Source organism: Crocodylus porosus, unplaced genomic scaffold (genome assembly GCF_001723895.1).
Source record: "Crocodylus porosus isolate Cpor-Errol unplaced genomic scaffold, CroPor_comp1, whole genome shotgun sequence".
Classification (NCBI taxonomy): Eukaryota; Metazoa; Chordata; order Crocodylia; family Crocodylidae; genus Crocodylus; species Crocodylus porosus.
The window spans coordinates 27,784,211-27,807,077 of NW_017728909.1; the positions used below are offsets into that span (position 1 = coordinate 27,784,211).

General features: G+C 41.1%; 1 protein-coding gene and 2 long non-coding RNA genes across 4 annotated transcripts in view; 2 read left to right on the forward strand and 1 right to left on the reverse strand.

Annotated features, from left to right (window-relative positions):
- The first annotated feature begins 2,999 nt into the window (after positions 1-2,999).
- Positions 3,000-4,464, forward strand: LOC109307855. Its single transcript, XR_002100375.1, has 2 exons — positions 3,000-3,085; positions 4,435-4,464. It is a non-coding gene; the product is annotated as an uncharacterized LOC109307855 (long non-coding RNA).
- Positions 3,055-22,867, reverse strand: part of DAB2 (DAB2, clathrin adaptor protein) — a 29,378-nt gene continuing 9,565 nt past the window's right edge. Inside the window, exons 2-14 of one of the 2 annotated variants that reach the window (XM_019531991.1) lie at positions 18,394-18,584; positions 17,163-17,302; positions 16,232-16,330; positions 15,675-15,806; positions 14,742-14,825; positions 13,871-13,912; positions 13,603-13,665; positions 10,649-11,281; positions 9,329-9,488; positions 6,021-6,518; positions 5,316-5,416; positions 4,432-4,502; positions 3,055-3,077 (exon numbers count right to left, since the gene is read on the reverse strand). In XM_019531991.1, the coding sequence (XP_019387536.1) occupies positions 4,437-4,502; positions 5,316-5,416; positions 6,021-6,518; positions 9,329-9,488; positions 10,649-11,281; positions 13,603-13,665; positions 13,871-13,912; positions 14,742-14,825; positions 15,675-15,806; positions 16,232-16,330; positions 17,163-17,302; positions 18,394-18,487 (2,112 nt within the window). In that variant the 5' untranslated portion in view covers positions 18,488-18,584 and the 3' untranslated portion in view covers positions 3,055-3,077; positions 4,432-4,436. The remainder of the gene's footprint in view (positions 3,078-4,431; positions 4,503-5,315; positions 5,417-6,020; positions 6,519-9,328; positions 9,489-10,648; positions 11,282-13,602; positions 13,666-13,870; positions 13,913-14,741; positions 14,826-15,674; positions 15,807-16,231; positions 16,331-17,162; positions 17,303-18,393; positions 18,585-22,867) is intronic. The other variant, XM_019531992.1, reaches the window with a different exon arrangement.
- On the forward strand, positions 9,690-22,280 carry LOC109307856. Its single transcript, XR_002100376.1, has 3 exons — positions 9,690-9,976; positions 16,153-16,158; positions 22,250-22,280. It is a non-coding gene; the product is annotated as an uncharacterized LOC109307856 (long non-coding RNA).

Consider the following 22,867-nt stretch of genomic DNA (forward strand, 5'->3'; position numbering starts at 1 on the left):
ACCCACACATTAGAATTCTTAGGTTCTTGTACAAAAAAAAAAAAAAAAAATAATATCACAGCACTGATCTAGATTTAGTTGCACTTTATGTACCTTCTCCATATCCTTATGGAAATTGGAGTGGCAGATAAAAGATACTCTACAGTCTCCAAGTAGGTAGGCAACATGTTCTGGAATGTCCAGGCAGTGGCATGAGTAATGTGATAAAATAGGCCTAATAGCTTTTATATGCAGTCAGTACAATTAACTTGTGTCATTTTTAGCTTTGAGTGCACTTTGACTAGACTAATCTCATTTCAGACATTACATTTCCCCAATAACCTTCCATCCAGTATCTAGTTAAAAATCTTAACACAAAAAAACCCACCAATCATAAAATATACCAAAGTTGAGACACTTTCATTTTATATAAAGAAGCATCTAGAACAGTCATATGAAGCAATGATCATCATGCAGTAGTTTCAGAACTCCATCATAGGAATTATTTAAATACAATATAGAAAAAAAGTTGGAATATCTCTTTTGTAACTAGGTCAGGTTAAATGGCTTATATTTCAGGCAGCTATTAAATGAAGCTTTTCTGTAGCATAGAGATTGTAATATCTAGACAACAGCTAAATCAAGTATACAAAAAGCCTCTTACACAGACATGCCCCCAGTTTGTTTCATTCACATGGGTCAACTCACCTCAATTCATTTCTGAGAAAGATGACCCTTACTTCTACCCTGTAGCAGTCTATAGTTTGAGGGGAGAGGGGTACAAATGGATTCCTTTCACTTAAGTTTGACACCTGCTACTTGTGCACAGGCATTTGCTGTGGACATGGGCAGCTTGCTAGGTGCTAGAGCACCCAGCTGGGGTGGGGAGGCAGGCAGGCAGGCATCAGCTCCTGGGCTGACACCCAACCACCTTACCTGGGGGCTGCAGCAGTGATCCAGCAGCAGGGAGCTGGGCCAGTAGGCAGACAATGTTCCTCTGGCTGGCCAGTCTCTGGTTTCAGAGAGCACATGCTGCTGCCGCCACATGCACTGCCCTACTTTTTCTAGCATGTAGCTTTTGATACCAGACCATCCCAGTGTCAAAACCAGAGGGGAAAAAAAGGACATCCCACACATAGCCACTGCCTCTTAAAAACCCTCACCCCATGCTGCAAGTTAGCAGCATGAGGAAACATCTGCATGTGGTACTGCAGACTGGAGTGCAGTGCTGCTGCAGACTGCACATGCATGCTAGTTTGGATATGTCCACACAGATCACTGGTCTGATTTAGGTCATACATAGACCATTGAAGAGGAGAGATTACTCAGGTCTAGTGCCAAGTTTGGAAGTCAGAACTACTGCATTAAAATGTGTCACTGTGATCAATAAAAAAAAAGTTTCAAAACATGCCATGTAGCAAGTGGGTGGCTTGCACATTTCAGGACTTGGAAAGAAACCAAAAAAGGAGAACCCCCCCCAACAAGTGAACAGACAAATGCAGCTCTTGAAAGCAAAGTGGGGAAAGCTGTATCTTTTAATTTCAATAGGTAACACTTCTTGGGAAACTACAGTTTATATAGACACAGTGTAACATCCATACATTTCCAGTTCAAGACAGTTTTTTTTTTTTTTTTAATATTGCAGAAAGTGCACAAGGAAAGTTTATGTACAGAAAAAAAATTGAATGACTGGCTGAATTGGTCACTAAAAAGCTTTCTTCAAATTGATTTTTTAGTAGTTCTGTCCAGTTAAGTATTTGCTTAATTATCCACTTTATTAATTACAGAAACATAATAGTATTTCAAGTTTGTGTTTTTCCAATGTCAGACAGAAAAACCAACAAGACATTGATCAGCTATAACCATCATCTGGATTAGACCCAAGGTTATTATGACCAATTTAGCTATTAAATCTGTTAGTACAGATTCTCAGAAAAGGCACTGCCTTGTTTAAATAGGGATGACCATCTCCTGTATTACTGGAAGTGGTACCTCAAATTTACATTAAACCAAGGCATGGAAGTCATAAAAAATCAGAGATTGTCATTTTGCCTTCCAACATACTGGAGCTGTGCCATGTCATAATACATGTGAGGAAGCACTTGATTCAAGTTCAAACATCAGGTACATTCACCAAAAAAAGGAACAAAAACAAACCACCAACACCTTATCTGCTTGTTCCATTCTCCATCCAATTAAGAACCCAGAATCTTCAAATCGTTTTGTTTCCCTGAAAAACCCTTGTAGCACCAAAGGTGTTAGAACCAGGTCATCTTAAACCTGGATTTTAAATCCATGGCCCTCTTCTCAGACTTTGCTGCTTAGGAGTTGTCTGAAGCCAAGTTGTATATTCAGTTTCTCATTTACAATTATAGTTTTTTCCAAAAGTTCTGCTGCAGTCCTTTGAAGACAAAAGACAAAACACCAAAAACCTAGGAGAACAGTGGAGTTTTGCCGGGAGAAGTTGGCAGGCAAGATTCTTTACCGCTTACTTTGGTTTGTATCTTTATTGTTTAAAGTAGTATACAAGAGAGCCACATTTCACTACTGGTTAGTGATAGTCCAGACAGAAGTACATTTTAACATGTGAGGGATGAGTTCAAAAAAAAAAAAAAAGAGGCAAATGAATGCCTTAAAGAAAGGAAGAGCATGTGATCCCATCAGGTAGGGTAGAAAAGACCCAGGTGATGCAGAACTTAAGCTAGTAATCCCTTCCTCTGCCTGGAGACCAAACAATTCATTGTCAACTTTGTGTTCAGTTCATTACAGTAAGTGCTACCATCTTTGTGACAGTGATCAGATTTAGAAATAGCAAGATGTGTTCACATGACTTGTCCATTTCTCATAAAGGAAAGCTGTAAAGGCTATAGAAAATTTGCATCCAAAAAACTTAAGACCTGCATCTCCAGCATAAGTGTAGGTATTTCTCCACTTAACAGCATTCAATGTAACTTCAGTCTGCCAAGTTTGATGAGTATAAAGTTGCAACACTGGATGAACGCAAGTTGATTTAGGCAGCCAATGCAAAAAGTGAAACAAGTAGACAGTAGTGTCAGGGTGTCCAATTTGTTTGTCCTTTGTTGGTTATGCCTGGGTTTCTGGTCAAGTGAAGAAAAAAAAAAAAAAAAAAAGAGTTAGGAATTGTCCAACAGCTTAAAAGCAACATTCAACTACTGCTAGACAAACAGAGAACCAGGAAAATGTAGCTTTGTAGAGGGATCCCAGGTTGTTTAAAATGTTAAGTTTCTAAGAGAAATAAGTAATTGGCCCCATGTTAAAATGCAGATGTAGTGGTGTTAGGTTTTTGTACTTCCTATTCAAAAGGAAGTTTCAGGACATCTTACCAAATAAAAAAAAAAAAGTAGAATAGCAAAATGTACTTATTATACAAAATTGCCAGCTGACCTTGCTACTACAAGTCAGTAGCCAGATGATCCTGCACATAAGATATTCCTGGAATGGAGGCTCTAAAAGTTAAATATTAAAAAAAAGTTAAAGTTCTGGTAACTATCTTTGCATTAGACAAATTCCACTTGGGAAAAGGGGAGGTTAGAAAAGTGGGCTCATTTACTTGCAGAGTTCAGCCATATGCAACTCTGTTGTCTTATCTGCTTTTCAGGCCAGAGTTAGACAAGCTTTGGCATGAAGTAACCTCCAAACAAAAAAAATCCATTATGAACTACAGGAGATGTATGCATGTCTTCCTAGACATGAATTGGGTACAATACTGGCACTTCTTCTTTGTTATAGAGATTCTAGAATTAAGTTTCTTCTTTAAAGAGACACTACAACAATATTATGCATTCTGTAAAATAGGTTTATTTAGAGATGGATCAACTTAAGATAAATGCTTATTTGAACAAATATTATTCAAGCACATTCAGTGTACCCAAGTAAAATATTGGCTAAGTTTTCATTAGCAATGAGTTTTGCTGTATGCTATTTGAATTCTTTTCTTGTTGATAAATTTCTAAATGGATGTCCATCATTCTAGCAATTGCTTTGGTTAACTTCCTGGATGAGGTCTAACTCAATTCTTAGGATGAAAGATTTTACTGTTCTAAAAAGGGATGATTTTACGATCTTGCCAAATGCCATAACTACTTCCCACACTTAGTAGAACTTCATTTAACATTCTGTAATATTACAGTTACTGAAGTGGTAGAAGTGGATTAAGTCTGCTTTTAGAGCTAGTGTCCCAAAAGCTTCTAAAAACAAGAACAAGCCAAACAAACCCTGCTCTTGCACCTTAAAGCCTTGTTAGTATGCTAATGTCCCTCCTTTCCAATTCTTTTCTTCCCTCCTGTCCCTGCCCCCACCCTCAAGCAAAAGGTCTACAACCAGTAAGCTCAAGACAACCAGGGGCTGTTCCAAAATTTCTCTTCAGTCATGGGAGGAAGAATGAGTTTCATTCTCTATGAAGCCACCATATTGATCAGTTTGGTCACCTACCAGATTTATGCAAATGGATTTCCAAAAGGATCACCAAATGGATCAGAAGTTGATGGTTGGTCAGGTGCCATCTAAAAACAGAAACATACTCCCAGTGAAGCCACACATGCTGATAAGCCATTTTCAGATTCTATCTTTACACTACTAGCTAAACATTCTATACATTGCATGTATGCCAAATCAAAGCAACTTATTCTTGTTTAAACCTAACCATTATGGCAAGTGCACAAAAAAGCTCAACTTTGCTAGCAAAGTGAAAGCTACATTAGAACCAAGATAAAACAAAAACCCAAAAGAGGGCATCATCTTATTGGTAAGGTCACTTGTCTAATGCATGTTAGTTTGGACTTCAGCTAGTAAGTGCAATTTAAGTTTTATTATTGTAAGCTGGAATTGGAGATGAAGCCATCTATAAAAAACTCTGGAACAAGTCTCATGTACCAGATGAGACATTGTTAGGCCATTTCCTTCCCTTAGTGATATTTAGAGCTGGAGCCTCTTGTTGAGGACAGGAGCTACACCTTCTATTTTCTAACTCTTCTGAAATCAGGAGTTGAACTGAATTTGCAAGCATTGATTCAGGCTTTTGCAGCTTTTGTTTTTGCAAAAGAAAGCCCTTCCTATCGTGTGCCTTTCCTCTTTGGGAATTAGCTGGCCAGCCCCTGTACAAATAGGGGAAGAGGGAAAGCATGACTTAAGCCAAGATGGACCAATCCAGGTAACTATGTTCTTAAGTTAAAAAACCTGGAAGCAAGTTTCTGGACCCTCCATAAAGTGACAACTTCTTGGAAACTGCTGAATTAGTGGAGCAACTGCAGCTGAAGACCAGATACAGCAGGACTTCAAAAGAGTCTAGAGCAGGCATACTGCTCTCCAGTACTTACAGAGGGTTTTGAAGGGGCACTGAAAGGATCAGTTTTAAACGGGCTGTCAAACAGGCCATTATCTGGTAGAGTGTTTTGTCTAGGAGCAGGTTTTGGTGGTTCTGCAGGAGAAGAAAACCCAGTAAGTTAGGAGTACACAGAGCCTCTTGTGCTCAGCCCATGCAGTCAGACAACCATGTCCTTGGAGGGGTGGGGTCAGCCATTAAAGAACCAGAGCTGAAGTTAATTGGACTCTTGGCTCTTAATCCAAATTATTTGTAGTTGGACAAAACACAGCAAGTTTAGCATGGGTTTGAGACCTAGTGAAGTGGACCAACTTCACTTGGATGCTAGATGGCAGCATTTAGCTGCTTACCAAGCTAGCACAGGGTAGCCTAAATTATGCTTTAGTTTGAGGGAAGGCATGGGGGGGAGGGGGGCGGGCAGACAGGCAGTGGAAGATTAGCTTTTACAGGATCCACTGTAGAGCAAGCCATCTTTGTATGGGGGGGCCCCCCCCATCTATTAACCCTATTAATGGTTCCCTTCCCCACCCCCTAAAAAAAGCTTAGCTACTTGGGATATGGTGCATTGGAGGAAGAGGGAATTTATTAGTGACTTTAGTATGAAGTGTCAGCTTCAGGGTCATAATCTGTAGTCTTTAGGAATGTCCAAGCTTGCTAGTAAGAGTAACTAGTAGAAAACAAAAACAACCTCAAGAAATACCTGCTAGACTTTGCTGCTCTCCCCTCCTCGCTGGTACTGCAGGTGGTTTTGACAGCTGAAAGTCTTTGAACATTTCTTTTACATCCTTCATTTCTTTATCTCCAAGAGGGTCCAATGCAGTGAATGCATCACTTTCTTTCTTGGAAAAATCTTTCTGAGGTGCAGTTCTAGGTGGTGGCTGTGGAGGGCTAGTAGCTGGGATAGAAGATGACTGAGCAGATAGTGTGGTAGGAGGGAATATGGTACTCTGGAAAGGATTGGTAATGGTGGATGGCTGTGCCCAAGCAGTAGGAGATGCACGTGCTGGCTGACCCCAGAGACCAGCAGACTGAGCAGGTGCTGGGCCTGGAAAGGATGCAGGCTGAGTACCAAAAGTAAGCGGCTGGGCAAAACCTGTAGGCTGGGCACCCATTACTGATGCAGGAAATACCGATGCAGCCTGACTGAAGACAGATGATTGAGTACACCATGGCGATACTGAAGTTACTGGCAAGCTACCTGAAATGGAGCAGTTATACAGGAACAGTTCACCACTTTTCCCCTTTACCACATGGACACCAATATAGAAAAATGTCAGAGTTCCATCCTGCCAATATAGTCCTTATCCTTTAAAGACTATCCTTAGAGTGAGAAAAATAAAAATTTGTGCATAGCAAGCCTGCATTTTTAATGCAAATCATCACTAGGAAATACACACAATGAATACACTTCAGTGTTTAACTAACCTGGTTCTATAGTGTTTTTAGAGAAGTGTCTATAACAAGCTCTTGCTTGAGCAGAGGCTAAAATAGGCATTCTTGACTAACCTAATGTTTCCTGTACTGTGGTCTCTACTTGATCACATGGGAATGGAACTTTTAATACCAAGGGCTTGGCTTGAGAGATGCCAGACAAGTTTGCCTTAAATATAAATAATCAGAGTTCAGCTTAAGAGGAGTTAAGTAGCTTAAAGCAGGTTTGGACATGTATTCATGACCAATGGCTTGAACCATTTTAAAAGGTTCCTTGCAGAGTCCCCTGTGGTTCAATGGTAGAATCTTTGTCTGCCATGGAGTAGACTTGGGGTGGATTCCAAGATGCTTATACAAACAATAGCCAGAGGCACAAAGTCTGAGATGGGATCTAAAAGCTAGACTGAGTCCAAACAGCCTGAAGGAAGGAATGGAAGGTCTGGGTAGCCTTCATTTCTCCATACTCCTCCCTAGGTATATGCATTAAAGAGGGTCTGGGTGACCTCATGCAGACATGATTCAGAAGGATCAATGTTTGCCAAGGTTCAATTGCAAGAACAATGTATTCTGTTAAGGTATGCCATTAGTGCCTTCAGACTTAGAGAAAATAAGCAGTTAGTCTCAGCTGGGAGGGCCTCTAGAAGGCTGTTCTCCCCCCCCCAGCATCTTCTGGAGAAATCAAGCCAAGAGCTTGTTTAGTATGGAAGAAATGGTTTAAAGCAGCAGCTATGCTGGCCACCTGCCAATTCAAAGTTGCCTTGTATTAAGTCTATTTTGGGCCAAGAAATACTCAAAATTGGGTCCCCTGTTCTCCTTCAGCTTCAGACAGGAGCCAAGCAAGTCTGTACATTTCTTAGATTCTGTCCCTCAGGAGACTAGAGGCAAGTTTGTAAGCTTTATATTTTGCATAGCATCCAAGTATTGCATGCTATGCACTTCAAGGCTATTGTCTTAATGCCTGGCTATTTAGCTACACACCACAATTCATACAGCTTTGCTATATTGGGTACCCAAGTTTTACTGGACCTTTTCATTTTAGGTTCATTCCCCATCCCTGAACTAGTTGTGCAAGCTCTCCCCCGCTCAGGGCATAAAGATGCCAAGTTCAGTGCATCTCACTAATCTCAAGGTCTTAGCTATGAAGCAGCTTCTTTGGGCTGTGTGCAAAAAAAAAAAAAAAAAAAAAAAAGTTATAACCCCCCCAGAAATAAAAATAAACCACAAGCAGCTACATTCCCCCCCCCACAAGACTGGCTCCCAAACCTTTCCCCAGCTTTAGAAGACTTTTGGGTAGGGAAGAGAAGGGAAAAAAAAAGTGACATATACATTAAGGACAACTAAGGTGGTATACAAAAAAGAAAGATTACATTTTTGGCCCTGCCAAACCAACAATAGTCTCAAGGTCTCCGCTTTCCATCCCATATAGCTCTGCAAGATGTGATAGCTCAGCTAGGGATTGAAGTCATGTCTTTAGCTTGGCTGTGGATCTGTACTGGATAGAAGCTATACTATAGAGCTCTTTGTTGTTGTAGTAAACAAAATCTTTGAAAAAGGTTTGGTATTTGTTCATGCAGAGATGAACAGAGGCAGCAAGCCAAGATATTTAGTTATCTAAATGGATGAAAAAGTTAGAGGGCCCAGCTATATTGATATACTGGCTCTGCAAGTTCATGGTACCGGAGTATTACAATAGTTTGGCATTAGCCAAATTGCTAGGGCCAACAGATGGTATATATTCTGTTTTACAGAAGATGTGGGGCTATTTCCCTGGAATTTTTTGAAAGCTAGGAGTGGCAGAATCCTGAAGCAATTCCTCAGGGATTGTGGATGGTTTTCAAGTTTGCTCACTAAAAATTCTTCCCATGGGCAAAAAAAAAAGGTTGTCTAGAGCTTGTGAGTTACTTTGACTGACAACTAGCTAATGACTTCCATCATCTTGACTTATTATTATTAACACCACAACACTGAACATCTTCAAGGCAGTCAATATTAGGAAGGGCTGGCTGGGGCAGATGCCATTTGAGTGGCAAAGAAGCACTAGCCTGGGGCTGGCAAATTGGATCCACTTACTAGAATAGCCTGCCTGAAGTCAGTGGCAGCCATCTCTACACCTTGGTCAGTGGCAAGTGGAATTTGGCAACTATACTGCCAAGGCCTCCAAAAAATGTTACTTTAAAATCACAGAAAGGAGTTGTTAGTAGTTACAATAGCTGAACTGACTACTCTGACTGCATCAAGCACTTCACTCTATTTCCTTCCCTGCACATGGCAGTTACATTGATAATAACAAGCACTACACCCAAATCTTAGTGACCAACTGTCCTAAGAGCCATGTATACCATGTCCAAGACAAATTAGAACCAATTAGATAATCATCCACTAATCCGTCTTCCAAGCTATAGCTTTTTAAAAAAAACCCATGTTGAGTGATCAGAGAAATAAATGCTATAAGAGCAGAAGCTGGAGTGGCTGAACTCTTAAGCATTCTGGTGGCAAAGAGCCAGTTTAGCCATAATGGTTTTAAAAATAAAAAATACAACCCCCCCCTAAAAACAAAAACACCACAACACAACCTACCTAGACCAGTCATGGGAGGTGCTGTGGTAGGACTAGCTTTGAACAGGTCCAGTGGGCTGGTTTGCACAGGGGCAGGTTGTGCTGCTGCAGAAGTCAAGCCTATGCTCTCTGTAGCAGTAGGGGCAAAGAGATCCGAGCCAAACAAGTCACTTGCTGCAGTCTAGAAGTGAGACAGAAGTCAGTTATATACTCCCATTTAAAAAAGGTGGTAGAACAGTTCCTTCAGTTGAAGCAGATTGACATCTGAGAGTGTGGGATGTTTGCTACTAAAGGAAGCAGCAGTCGCAAGCATTTTGGAGTTGGCATTCCTTTCTGATCCAAGAATGCAATCTGCTCCAGCCCTTCTCCATGCAAAAAAAAGAGCAAGCCAATGGGTTGGTGGGCCCTAACTCTAGGAATTCCAGGCTCAGAGACTTAACATCTTTCCAGCCAAGACTGGATGGCTTACAGCCTACCTCTTCATTTGTCCTGCATGGGACTGGGGTAGGGGAAAACAGGTCATTCTACTCATCAAGAATAATGGAGTCTTATGGGGCAGGGAAGAGGAGGAACGAGATTAGGCCTGGTTTGTTTTAAAGCCCAGGCACTGGCAGTGTATGAAGTAGATATGTTGGACACAAGATTCACCCAGGCACCCTGTAGGGACCAGTAAAGACAGCACCTTAGATGCTACAGCCCAAGAGGAGGCATTAAAACAGTATTTGGAGTTCTATCAACTTAATGCACACCAAGCACAAAAGCATGTAGCTAAGTTATGGAGTGCGAGTCAAAACAACTGTTTCTCAAGACACCATCATGAATTTAAGCCATGTTAGTTCAAAGCATGTACTTTGCCAGCTTGAACAGTAGGCATGCAAGTGTCCTCAAAAATTTAGTATACAAGTATTTTATATAAAAATAAAAGATGACTTGGAGATACTATAAATTTTATTGAGAAAGCAAGGTTTCTGGTAGAAGGGCTTTAGGTTCTGTACCACCAGATGCACATTCTTTGTATTTGATAGAGTGTTCTAGATTAGTTTGGTAGCTTTTTACCTCAGTTGAGCTTACATACACTACTTACCACAATTAGAGAAGTATGGCAGCATTAAAAAGAGAAAGATAGGGTATGTTTAGCAATTAGAAACAATATCAGAAAGTAGCATGAGAGCAGAAGGGTTAGTATGGGTAGCTAGGTAGAACAGAATTAAGGTTTCCATTTGTGCAGAGAGGCATTTTAGCTACTGTTTACAGAATACATTAAGAAAGAGGAAAGCTCTTTTACCCAGACTTCCCAAGAGCAGCATGCACTTTACTATTAGAAGTTTGAAAATGGTTCACCTTGGTAGGCCTCCTCCCTCTTCCTGGCTTGGTACTTTGTGGAGGTGGGCTTATTGTTATCGAGTCATGTGTCATAAGCTGGATGTTGCTTTCAGAGTCCAGCTTTACTCCATTATGAAGGGATACTCCCTTGCCATGGCTTTCTACCAACAGAGTTACTGGAGGTTTGGCAAGAAAACCATTCTGTTCTCTCTCTGGTACCCCATTTGGTGTTTTTGCTGCAGGCCGCTTACTCTCAAAAGGCCACTGGCTTGTCTGCATTTCTTGTTTGCCAGGTCTGTTAGAAATCTGGTCAAACTGTTTACCAAAATAGTCAATATCACCATTCCCCACTGGAACAGTCAAGCCACTCAGACTTTCTTTCTTCTGATCTGCAGGCTTTAGAGAAGAATCAAATGCAGGCTGTGCAGATTTGTCTGTTTGTGCAAATGGATCATCACGGAAAGGATCTGGAGTAGGTGTAGGAAAGAAGCTGAGATTGGTAGAGAAAGAGCTTTCAGGCAAGAAAGATGGCTGTGGCTTTGGTCGTGGAAGAGATGCGATGCCATTCAAGAAGAGATCCTCCTCTTTTATACAAGTTTTACTGCTCTCAATTTCAGATTCAAGATCCACTAACAGGATCTCTTTAGTCTCCTATTAGTTTGGAGAGAAAGGGGAAAATTAATTCAAGTTCTTTTTAAAAATCTCAGACTCCAAGCCAAATGTATTTATTATGATGCAGCAAGGGATAAACAAACAATCTAGACATTAAAGTGCAAACTAGAGATCAAAGGCAAAAAACACTCTGCTTTATATCAAATTGTGCTCTTTAAATAGAGAAACCCATTAAAGTTCTATAGCAGTTAAAGCTTGAAACCCTTATTCCTGGAGTTACAGAACCCCTCATTTGTTGCATGTCTTGTGCAAGGCCATCAGGATATTTTAGAGCTTAGATCACTTAATTACACCCCCAGCAGAAGCCTGGTTCCTTAGCTGTGCAATGCTACTTCCATGCATTGCCCTGAAGTTTCATATGTTTATATGAAAGCAATGTTGTTACACCCAGTTTGTTTATCTACCTGCCTATAGAGTGCCCCGTTTTCACATTACCTTATTCCAGCAGTAGTCTGTAGGAGGTCTCTTGAACCAAGTTACCTCCCATTGCCTAGGAGACTAGGGCACCAATTTTAGTTGCATTGCAATCCAATAACTACTATTGGAATGTGCCATTACTGCAGCAAGTGGTGCAACATTAAGAACACTGCCAATATAAGCTAGGTTTCATATTTTAGTATGAAGGCAGGCAGCCATTGTAGGCTTGAGGGTTAGCATTAATGCTCATCAGCAATTAGAACTCCTTATTTTGACCAAGGAGATGGAGAAGTTGTTAAAAATACTTAAGTGGAATCCCCACCCCTACACTGACATTATCCAATTCAGCAGATATGCCTACAGTTCTTAAAGAGCTCACTCTAATAGCAGTAGAAAGTGCAAGCTCAGAAATACCTGGAAAAAAGTTGACTGTTAAACTTATGCACAAGGTGATAAAAAAAATTTACTAGGTTCCCCAGTGAGCTTTTATAGAAAAAAAAATGAAATACTAAACAGAAGTTAGAGACAAAAAACCAGCTACCCAAGAAGAGACCCACATGTTTAGAGCCCTCCTATTTTAGGTAGAAAGGCTTCATGAACAGCTGTTGTCCAAGCAGTCAAGAAGCCCGAAGCCAAATTGATTCAGTCTCTGCAGGTTAGTCTTGCTTAATGGTTCAATCTACAGCTTAGTGAAAACATTTGTTTCTGGCATCAAAAACATGCCTGCAGTGGGCCAGGCCAGAAACTAGGGGTGCTAGAGCATGCCCCCCTGCTCAGCTGGAGCAGACAGCTTGGGTGAAGGCTATTTTGCAGAGATTGGTTGAGGGGGTATGCAAGAGGTGCAAAGCATCCTCAGAGATTGAAGGGATCGGGGACAGAAGTTCAGATACCAGTTGACTCAATTAACTGGTTTAGATTAAAATTTGTCTGGTCTGCCATGACATCAATCCAGGTTGATCTTAGAAGTGGCTTTGGTTTAAGTGTATAATTGAAAGTGGTTTGTGCTGGAATTTAACTGTCCAGTTTGATCACATGCTAGTTAACAAGTTATTTTTGTCCCTAGCCTAGGTGTACAGCTGGCTATTGCTGCATTTAGTATTCCCAAATGCACACTGATCTTCAACATCTACAGCACTGGCATGTTGAAATTGTGGTAGTGGGTTCAAGTGTTGTGGCAGGCATGTAGCCAAGGACTGTTTAAACAACCTTCCCCACCCCCCAAGAACCCCAAAACAAACAAGCTATTACTAGTAATATACTAACCATCCCCTCATCTTGGATATCTGTGCAATTACCCAGAAGCTTCAGTCTTAAGGTTTTTGTTTTAGAAACTAAATTAAACCCTTAAGAGGCTGATGGAGTTTTGTTGTTAGGCAGTGAACAGCAAGTACTTCTCAGTTGAGGTCCCAATGATGAGATCACATTACTTTGAGTAGATAGTAAGTTTTGCTCAATGGATCAGTTTGATAATGGAAGGCAATTAAAGTTAGCTGGAGCCTACTGTAGAGTTCTACAAGATTGCTACAGCCTCTTTCAGATGGACATCTTTGCCCAGTTCCTGCAGGGAGTACCCCATGGTGATTTAGGCAGCATCAAAAAAACCCATACACATCCAGTTGCCCAGCTAAAAACTGCATCAGGATTAATTAGTGACTAGTATTAGCTTTGTTTTTATAGTAGTCATAAACAATGGATCAGCCTTTGGTTCTTCTGCAAGAAGCTAGTTGGGCACAATCAAGCAGCATTTGCTTAGTTTAGCATGCAATCACTTGCTTGTCATGAAGCATTTGAGCATATATAGAATGGCAAGGTCTCAGTTCCACAGGCTAAGCAGCCTTATGACCACCTTATCTTGGTTTGTTTTACCACAAGATGCAACTTACTGTGGGACTGCTCACATCCGGGGGTGTGGACATATCACCAAACAAGTCCATCTGGTCAACACCCTTGAAATAAAAAAAAGTTAAGTTAGGAGGTTAGATTTGGTACTAGAAGTCGCTGCTTACCACCAAACTAGGTAGGTGGAGAAATCTCCTTCCTCAGCCCTTCTTTTAACCCAGTTTAGTAGAGACCATGTACATCAATTACTACATTATACTGAATTTCTATACTTGAGGCTCAACATGGGTACAAGCCTGAGTAGTGACATACCAGTTTTTTATCAGCTTGATCAGTAGGTGAGGTATCTCCATTCTAGATAATGGAAGCACATACAGATGTCAACAACAAGTCAATACATCAAAGAAGTTAATTCTCCAAGTGTTGCATCAACCAGTAGCAGATTATTATCTAGACTATTTACTCCTATAAGTAGTGGAGACCCTTCCATTATTCCCCCAATATTCTTCATTAAGATTGAAAGTAGCAGTTGCAAGCTTGGAGACGGCTTCTAGAACATGCTTGCTAGATAAGTACTGGGCAGAATAGGGGGAAGAAGCAGCTGGACTTGAACCCCTTGTTTGGAAGGGCATGCATTACTTGGTTGCAAGGTAGCTTTTACCTCAAGTGTTTTACTGATTTTAGTCTCACACAAAAAAAAAAAAAAAAAACCAACCCAAAAAAAAAAACCCAAAAACATTGGCTGTTACCTATAAAAAAAAAAAAAAAAAAAAAAAAAAAGAGGGCATATCCCTTCTAGAGAGCTGTTCAAGTTTTTCCCCTGCCAGCTGTCCAACATCCTCAGCCAGACTGAGGGGCTAGTAAGTGATGTACTAGAAAGCAACTATTCATTTGCTGTGAAGTCCAGTTAGGGCCAGCATCAGCCTTCATCTTTATCTTTATTTAAAGACCAGAAGGACTTAGTTGTAGGTCATAGCTACAGGATGTCAGTATTTCTGATGTGCATCTAGAACCAAGATATGCACAGGCATCACCACAGCAACTGATGTAGTAGATATTATCCAGGTGTCAGTTTCTAGATGCCAAATTTTGCAGAGAAATGCTAGCTGACCAAAGCATTCTAGTCACCTGGAAGGTGGCCTGACAACCAGAACTTAAATCTGAAAGTGCATACTTTACATGCCTTTTTCTTATCTTCTTCCTCTTTTTTCTTCATGTTGTAAATTAGCTGGAAGAGGTCCTTAAGATCAACAACTAGAGGTTCAGCCTAGAAAAGATAGCAATAGTGTCAAGTTCCTATAAAATGCAAGCATTAAAGATTCCTAGTGCCTTTAGGTTTATGACTTGTACTTGCTATATAGGTACTGTGGAACTGAGGACTCATTTCAGCATCTGCTAGGAAAAAACAAAACAAACATTTATGGCAGTTCTGATGTAGTAGTGCTTGTCCTGCCTTTTAAGATGGCCAGAGTAGAGAATGGTGCTTCTTAGATCTGCTGGGCCTCTGCCATCTTGGTTTTCCTTACCAGAAAGCCATGAAGGTTAAGACATAATAGAACTGGAGAGCAAGGCTTGCCTAGTATAGGAACTCAGGCATGAAATCGTTACCATGGCTTCCATTCTTTGGAACAGTTATTTTCTACAGTTGCAGAGAAAGAGGGTTTTGCTTGGGCAGGTTCAGTTAGATCCTGAAGTGGTATGCTGCAGGCAGATCTATCCACCTCCCCACCCCAGGCCTCCTACATTCTGAGAAGGAAGCTTCCTCCATACCCTGAAGTGTCAGCAGCAGCATAACCTTCTTAGAATGCATTTGTGGTCTCAGCATAAAGACAAACAGGTTTTTTTAAAACTAGGAGGCAGTAAATTGAGCAGTATGCTTGCATGTTTCATGACAGAGCACTGAGTTAGAGAAACATGATGCACTAAACAAGGCTTAGTTTAGAGTCACCAATTCTATTCAAAATGGGGGGGGGGGGGAGAAAAAAGAAAGAGAGTAGTCAGACAAAAGGCCTTCATGAGGCTGTTATTTTTGATGCAATCATGCTTACAAGCATATGCTCTTTGACATCTCCCAAAATGGTGAGACTGTACTGGTGTCCAAGACCTGGATTCATACCTGTTGTGCTGTTTTTATGGCAAAGAATTGGTGCTGGCCTTCTCCTCCACAAATATAACCAAAGGCACGATTGTCAGTCACATCCCGAGCAATAAAAGAGATTTTGTTGACTGGATGCTCATGTTCTATCACCTGGAACATGAAGGGGTTGTTCAGACACCACATGAGATGCTCAGTCTACACAATAGTTGGTGAGGGCAAGGTAGCAATTACTCTGCAGTTTAGAAGTAGTTAACTAAGGCTGAAAGCAAGTTGTGGAGCAAAACCAATGCTGATAAGAGACATGCAAGGTGAGGCAGGCTGCCCAATGCTATATTTAAAAAAAAAAAAAAAAGTTAAGCAAAAAGCAAAAGATTTACATTTTGCATAAATAAAGCAGGAAGGTGAAGGCTTGCTTCCAGATACTGGAGTGACATTCTTCCTTCATTCTAAGAACAGGGATAGAAGACAACAGGAGAAAAACCTCTAGACCCATCAGGTTAAAGTAAAGTAGTATGCTAGTTCTAGTGGCTACAACCCATATTAAGTTATTGTAAATCTGTTTGTTGAAGCCTTACCCCAGTTTTCTCATCAATTATCTTGATACCAGAGAGGGAGATATTCACCCAGATCCTTTGCTTGTGTTGTCCCTGGGAACGTGCTGCTACTGCCATTCCCTAATAAGGCAGAGGCATTGGTATTAGTGTATTTAGTTAACATGACAAAGAAGTTGAGCTTCAGCTCGTGCAACACAAGTATTCAAGTTTGTTGTTTTCAGGTTGCAGTCCACTATTGTGCTTTTGTGGAGAGCCAAGATAATAGTTCCAAAATAGCAGTTTATGCTAGATATTGCATGCCTCAAAACATGATGCAGAGCTGAGCCTGTAAGTGGTTTCTACATCAGAACCAGAATATCTCTAGCAACCTTACTAAGCCATATCCACCTCAGACCTAGTTGCAATTAGAACAAGCTTGAGAGTACTCCCTTGTACATGTTTTCTTCCTGAGGGAAAGGCAGTCATGAGCACTTAACTTGTACTACTTCCCTACTCATCTTGGCATAGATAAGCATGTACTGTTGCCACATAACAGTCAAAGTATGGAAGCCAAGGCTATGTTCTCTAGGATTCATTGCTCCAACTTGTAGAGCATTGTTCTTGTAGCTAGAATTCAACTTGTGCCTGACCAGCACAAGTAGAAGCTAGTTTTCAGGCTTACCGAGCTGGTTTGACCTGATATTCTAGATTTTTTCTTTTCTGCAGAAAAAAGGCCCAAAGAGAATGTTTGCCATTTACCAACACAAGTAGTATTAGAGGATCCAAATCAAAGATGGAGTAGCCAAGTGCATGTGGATCATAGCAAGGACAGTTTATATTAAAAGGAGTAATTGCCAGTTTTGAGGCCTCATTTGTTCAGGGCGATACATTAGTCTTTAAATTTTGTGCCTTTGGACCTGCCTCTAACTTAGTCCATGTTATAGAAATAGATCAGAGCAGTTCAAGTCTCTACCTTTAGCTTCATCATCGAATCCTGGCTCATTTTGTCTCCCCTTGCTTCTGAGACATCATCAATACCAATAAGCTTGGCTTTATATCTTACACCATCTCCTTTGAATCGGGCCAAGAGAAATTCATCAGTCTTTTCTGACCCTGAAGGAAGATAAAAAAAAAAAAAAAAAGATTTTAGAACTTTTCTAGCAAGTCAAAGTCTCAGACCAGTACAGCAATTTAAAGCAATTTCTAGCCAGACCCCACATGAATGCAGTAGAAGTTTGGTATGTTTAATGACATTAAAACAACAGTATTTGCTACTGCTGGCTTAAAACTAGAGGCTTAGCTATTAGTGTGGCCTGCAGCAACCAACTTCACCCATACTTATCCAGTATTATGGAGTGCTACTGTCCTTTGCTCAGTCCTGTACCTTGTTTGCTACATGATGAATTCAAGTGTTAGGAGAATACTATTTTTCAGATGTTGAACTTTTAGGCATCAGCTGAAGTTTGTTATGCCTTTTACATCCAATGAAAAGAAAATGTTACTTAAAATATTCAGTTAAAAGACATATTTCTATGTTTTTCATATCAAAAAGGAAGAGAAGGGTGGTACACAGGTTTAAGGGAACAATTGGTCCTTCAGATAATATGGTAGAGCTTTGGTTCCTTCAGCTCAGGCTTTTTGGTCTGGAAAGAGCCAGGAGTCAAGCTGTATTCTTGCTATACCCAAGAATATGGTTATCTAGTTAGCTTCTACCCTGCTTTTAGAACTTTTGTATTTGTTTATTCTTCTCTTCCATCCCTAGGGATCTTGATACTTTTGGGGACCCAGAAGGGATCAGCCACATGTCTATTCTGTAGATAAGACCATGTTCATTAGTACAAACTAGGAAGAACATGCAAGTCTCAAAACAGGCTGAGCTATGGGCAGTGTTGTGGTCATATAAGTGCCCACCCACACTGTTTGGTCATGTCTGTTCTCACTAGGGAATATTTTATGCTTGCATTTGGTGCTTCTCAGTCCAATGGGATCTTTGTTTCCTGATGAAACTGGAAGCATTAGGTGGTCAGTAGGTTTGAAGAAAGGTATTGATAGATTGGAATTTTATATCTATAGGTAGCTTAGTCTTCTAGTCCAATGTGAAGTTACTCATGTTATGCTAGAGTCCTGGACCTAACCCCAGCATAAGGCAGAGCCCCTCCCCAAAATATACACACTTGCAAGTAATGCATTTCATTTCATCTTACCTTTCTTTTTTTCTTTCTTTGAAGGCTGTGCTTTAGGCACTGCCTGTTGGTCAGGCTGGGTGCTGACATTAGCTGTTTCCACTTCATTAGACATTGTGAGATGGAAGCAGGCCTCAACTCCAAAAGGCACTAGAGAAAGCAACACATGATGTGCAATTGTAAGTCCAGATAGTCAGAAGGCATAGTTTTACCTTCAGAAAGAGATGGATAATCACTGTTAAACCAGTATCAATTGGAGCAGATGTAAACTAGAGTATAAATTAAGCAACTCTGAGTTTACTATATAGTTTACAAACACCTAAGTACAGGAGGGCATGTGGATGCAAGTTTGCTAGGGCAAGCTGTGGCCTTTACATGCTTCATCTGTGATCTAGCACTAGTTTCTAGTCCAGATCAGATAGCTAGACAACTGCCTGCTGTTTTTAGGAGGTCTGAGCAGAGTCAAGATCAACCATACAGATAGACTGTATAGAGGCTGAAGGTTGCAGCTTTGGGAAAAGTGACTGAGGGGCCATTTCACTGAAGCCCAGTCTCTTGCTATACCATTTTTTTTTTTAAAAAACAAAAAGCCGCATCAGGCAGAATGGCTAAAATTAAGTTGTAGCCATTTGCCTGCTTCCCTGGGAAAGATTCTTCATTCTAGCACAAATTAGTGGTCCATTTTCAAGGCTACCTAGATAGAAATCAAGTAAGGGTTCAGGTATGGGGAAGGAAGGGACTCGTTTATAAAATTTAGAGTATTATTTATTTCTGCAGTTTTAGCACTCACTGAGAATTTGCAACTTCATCAAAATATGGGAATGCATCTACTAGTCCTCTGGCTGTAGACAAGGGAAAAAAAAAAAAAAAAAAAAAAAAAAATCAGGAAGCTGAAGTCTTCCTAAAGGCTACATGACTTTGGATATCCAAACACCTCCACAAGCACCCACATCTAAAAAGTGTGAACAGTTTCCTGTTGCATGCCATTTGTGCACAAGTGACATCAGCACCTAGGGACTGACCAAATTCATAGCAGAAGTGGGCCATGCAGTAGCACCTTTATCCCTGCTGGTTCCCCTGCAGGTCCCCTCCCAGCCATTGCTGACTGGTTGAGGGGCCCTGCTGCTTCGTACCAACTACGTAGGGAGGCAACAAGCACCATATTTAAAATCATGGTTTTTGCCTTCCTGCTAGTCAGGAGCAAGTGGTAGGGTCCCTCAGTCACTTGGGGGCAGTTCCCAAATCATTTAAGATCACAAAAAATGAAGAATCTTAAAATTACTAGATGCATTAATGCATCTTTTATCTAACATTAAATGGATTAATCCATCTTCATGAGCTTTAACAGGGTGGAACAGAGTAGGTATTGGGCAGCCAAGCAGCACTGGGTGCCCAAGAGGTAGAAGTCAGGTCTTGGGTATACTGCATCACCTCAGTGTTGCAGAGAGGATGGAAAGGCTTCAACCCTAGCAGCCTAGCTCATTTGCTAGCTGTTAGGGGTTTTAGTTCAGAATTAGGAGTTCCATAAACTGAGCCCAAGTAATACCTCAACTGAGCTCTGAATAGCTCTCTTTTAAAGGGCTGTTTTAAATACAAACTTTGAGTTGGTCCTATTATAGTCTTGGATTGCCATGAATCTTTAGAAATAATGATTCTAAGATCATGACTAGATGAACCAGGTTTTAGCTTTTTTACCTATCCTAGTATTTTCAAGTATAGTCCTCTGCCTAGCAAGGTTGTATTTCAAGCAAGTCTTAAGAGACATCATTAAGAGAAGCCACAGGACATGAGTCAGGGTTTTATAAAAAGCAGCTGACTAAAATGAATTGAAGTTTCTAGAAGAACCACCTCCTGGAAAAATTCTTCCATTTCTGCAGCCAAATGGTAAGGCTGCATACAAGATGTTTGGGGAAGTTAGATCACATTAAAAATTGGCTAGCCCACCCAACTTGGTTCACTTGAGTGCAGACCTTATATTTGGATTCAAAGTGCAAACTGCAGAGAAGTTCCAGGAAGATTAGATCAGTCTAACCTGGATTAGGTCAGCCTTTTCTCCTTGAGCTTCTGTACAGTTACCAGCACTACTCCAGGGCTGAGCTTTTCTTACCCACAATCCTTGCACTGGAGAATTTGTAGCACTGCCCCAAGCAGACTAGTCAGCCTTACCTTCCTAAATCCTGAAGGAATTCTCACTGCCTTCTGCTGGACTCTCCAGTTCATCCACATCCTGTGGTGGGGGGCCCCCCAAAAATTGGACACAGCATTCCAGATATGGCTTCACCAATGCAGAATGGAAGGGAAGCATCACTTCCCTTGAGCTGCCAGCAATGCTCCCGCTAATGCAGCCCAGGATGTCAGATTATCTACTGTAACCCCTAGGTCCTTTTCTCCCAAGATGCTGCTTAACTTGTTTGTTCCCAAACCTGTAGCAATACACGGGAATTTTCTGTCCCAAGCACAGAACTTTGCACTTGTCCTTGTTGAACCTTGTGAGACTGAGGAACATGGAGGATTAGGCCACAAGGAGACAAACCTAGCCCTACCCTCCAGCATGTCTGCTATTCTTGGCATCTTGATGAGATTGAGAGTTTGCTGAGGGTGTACTCCATCCCATCTTCCAGATCATTAAATGAATTATATTGATAAAAGACCAGCCCCAGGACCAACCCATGGGGCATTCTACTTGGTACTGCTATCAACTAGACCAAGGCACTGAATCACTACCCATTGACCCCAACAACCCAGCCAGCTTTCTACCCGCCTTACAGTGCATTCATCCATCCCATACTTCATTAGCTTGCTTGCAAGAATGCTGTGGGAGACTATCAAAAGCCTTGCTAAAGTCAGGGTACATCGCATCTATAGAGGCAGTCATCATAGAAGGCAATCAGACTATATCTGGTAGGACTTGCCCTTTGGTAAAATACATGACAGCTGTTCCTGATCACCACCTTCTCCAAGTCCTTAGAAATGGAGTCCTTGATTTTTCTAGGGACCAAGGTGAGGCTGACTAGTCTAATCCCCTGGATCCTTCTTCCCTCTCAAAGATGGCCACTATATTTGCTTTTAGTTAAATCATGGTGATTGAAGGAGGTCACAGATTTCAGAAGAAGTGGCCAGCTGCTTTGCAATCACATTAGCCAGCTCCTCAGGTGCTTTGTCCAACCCCCCTGTACAAGTACATGTCCAGCCTTTCTGAATAAGCCCTCAACTTGTTCTTTTACCAACCTTCTCCTGAAGCCCAAGAACTATGGTCTAATCTATGAAGAGCAGGATTGATCAAACAGTTCGATAGCCATTAAAAAACCACCACCACAACACCAAGCTCTTTAGGGATGAATTATTCATCTGAGCATCTAGAACTTGCCAAGATGCCTCTCAAAAGCAATTGGGTAAAATAGTAGTATTTACTAAAGCATGTAATAGTTTGAGTAGTGTAGAAGAGAGAGGGAACTAGATACCAAGGCAGCTGGCTCAAAAGGAGAGGGTTGGTAAGGATAATGGACTGAGCAAGTTAAATCAAAATGAAAGAAACTTCTTGGCTGTGTCAGCTTGACAGATTCCATCAAAAAAGTTCTCTAGGCAGCTTCACCACTGAGGAGGAGAATGAAAGGCTAAATGGGTTATAGTATCAATCCCAGCTGTCAGATTAGTCAGGGAAGCCAAAAAGCTCATATATGAGGCTATATCCAGATGTGAACAGACATTTGGTTCCCTGAAGACAGCCAACAACATTGTCCCCAGGGAATGCCTGTATTGTGTGCTCTGGCATGTGACCCTGGGTGGGGTAGGGGAGGAAGCCATGGTATGGCAAGAGAGAAACAAAACCAGAAAAACAAAAACAAAAAAACAAAAAAACAAAAAACAAAAGAAAAAGAAAAACCCAAACACTAAATAAGACCCCCCCACCCCTTTTATGCTGCTCCCTTGCACTGTGGAAGACAATGGACCATGCAGTATGTGGCTCTCCAGATACAATCTATGGTGCCACAGATGCATGGCTATGCTCATCTGGACATGGACTAAAAAACTCAGAACCTCTGGCCAGATAGCCACGTTTACTTTAGGCCACAGCAAGCCTAGTTATTGTATAAGTTATAATCTTAGCTTCCTTGGAAAGCAGCAAGATGAGTATTTGAGGATTTTAAGAGGAATACAACTTGGAATGGTGTTTGCTCATGTTACTGGTATGCATTCTCCAGCAATTAGGTACCATGGACTGAGCCATGGCATCATTCCAGACTTCAGTGAATGAAAGAAATACTAGCACTAGCCACAGGACAACTTAGTCTTCAGATTGCTGAATAAAGCCAGGCAGTCCTATAGAGCTGCAGCCCATTGTTAAATGCTGTGAAATTAAACAACCACCACCACAAAAAGTGTTCTACACAGAGGAGGAAGTTCATTTGCTCATGGAGAGAGTGAACTGCCCTTCAAACAGGAAGGGCAAAATCTCTCCCCCTACCCCCAAGAGAAATTGGGTTGAGGCCCCATT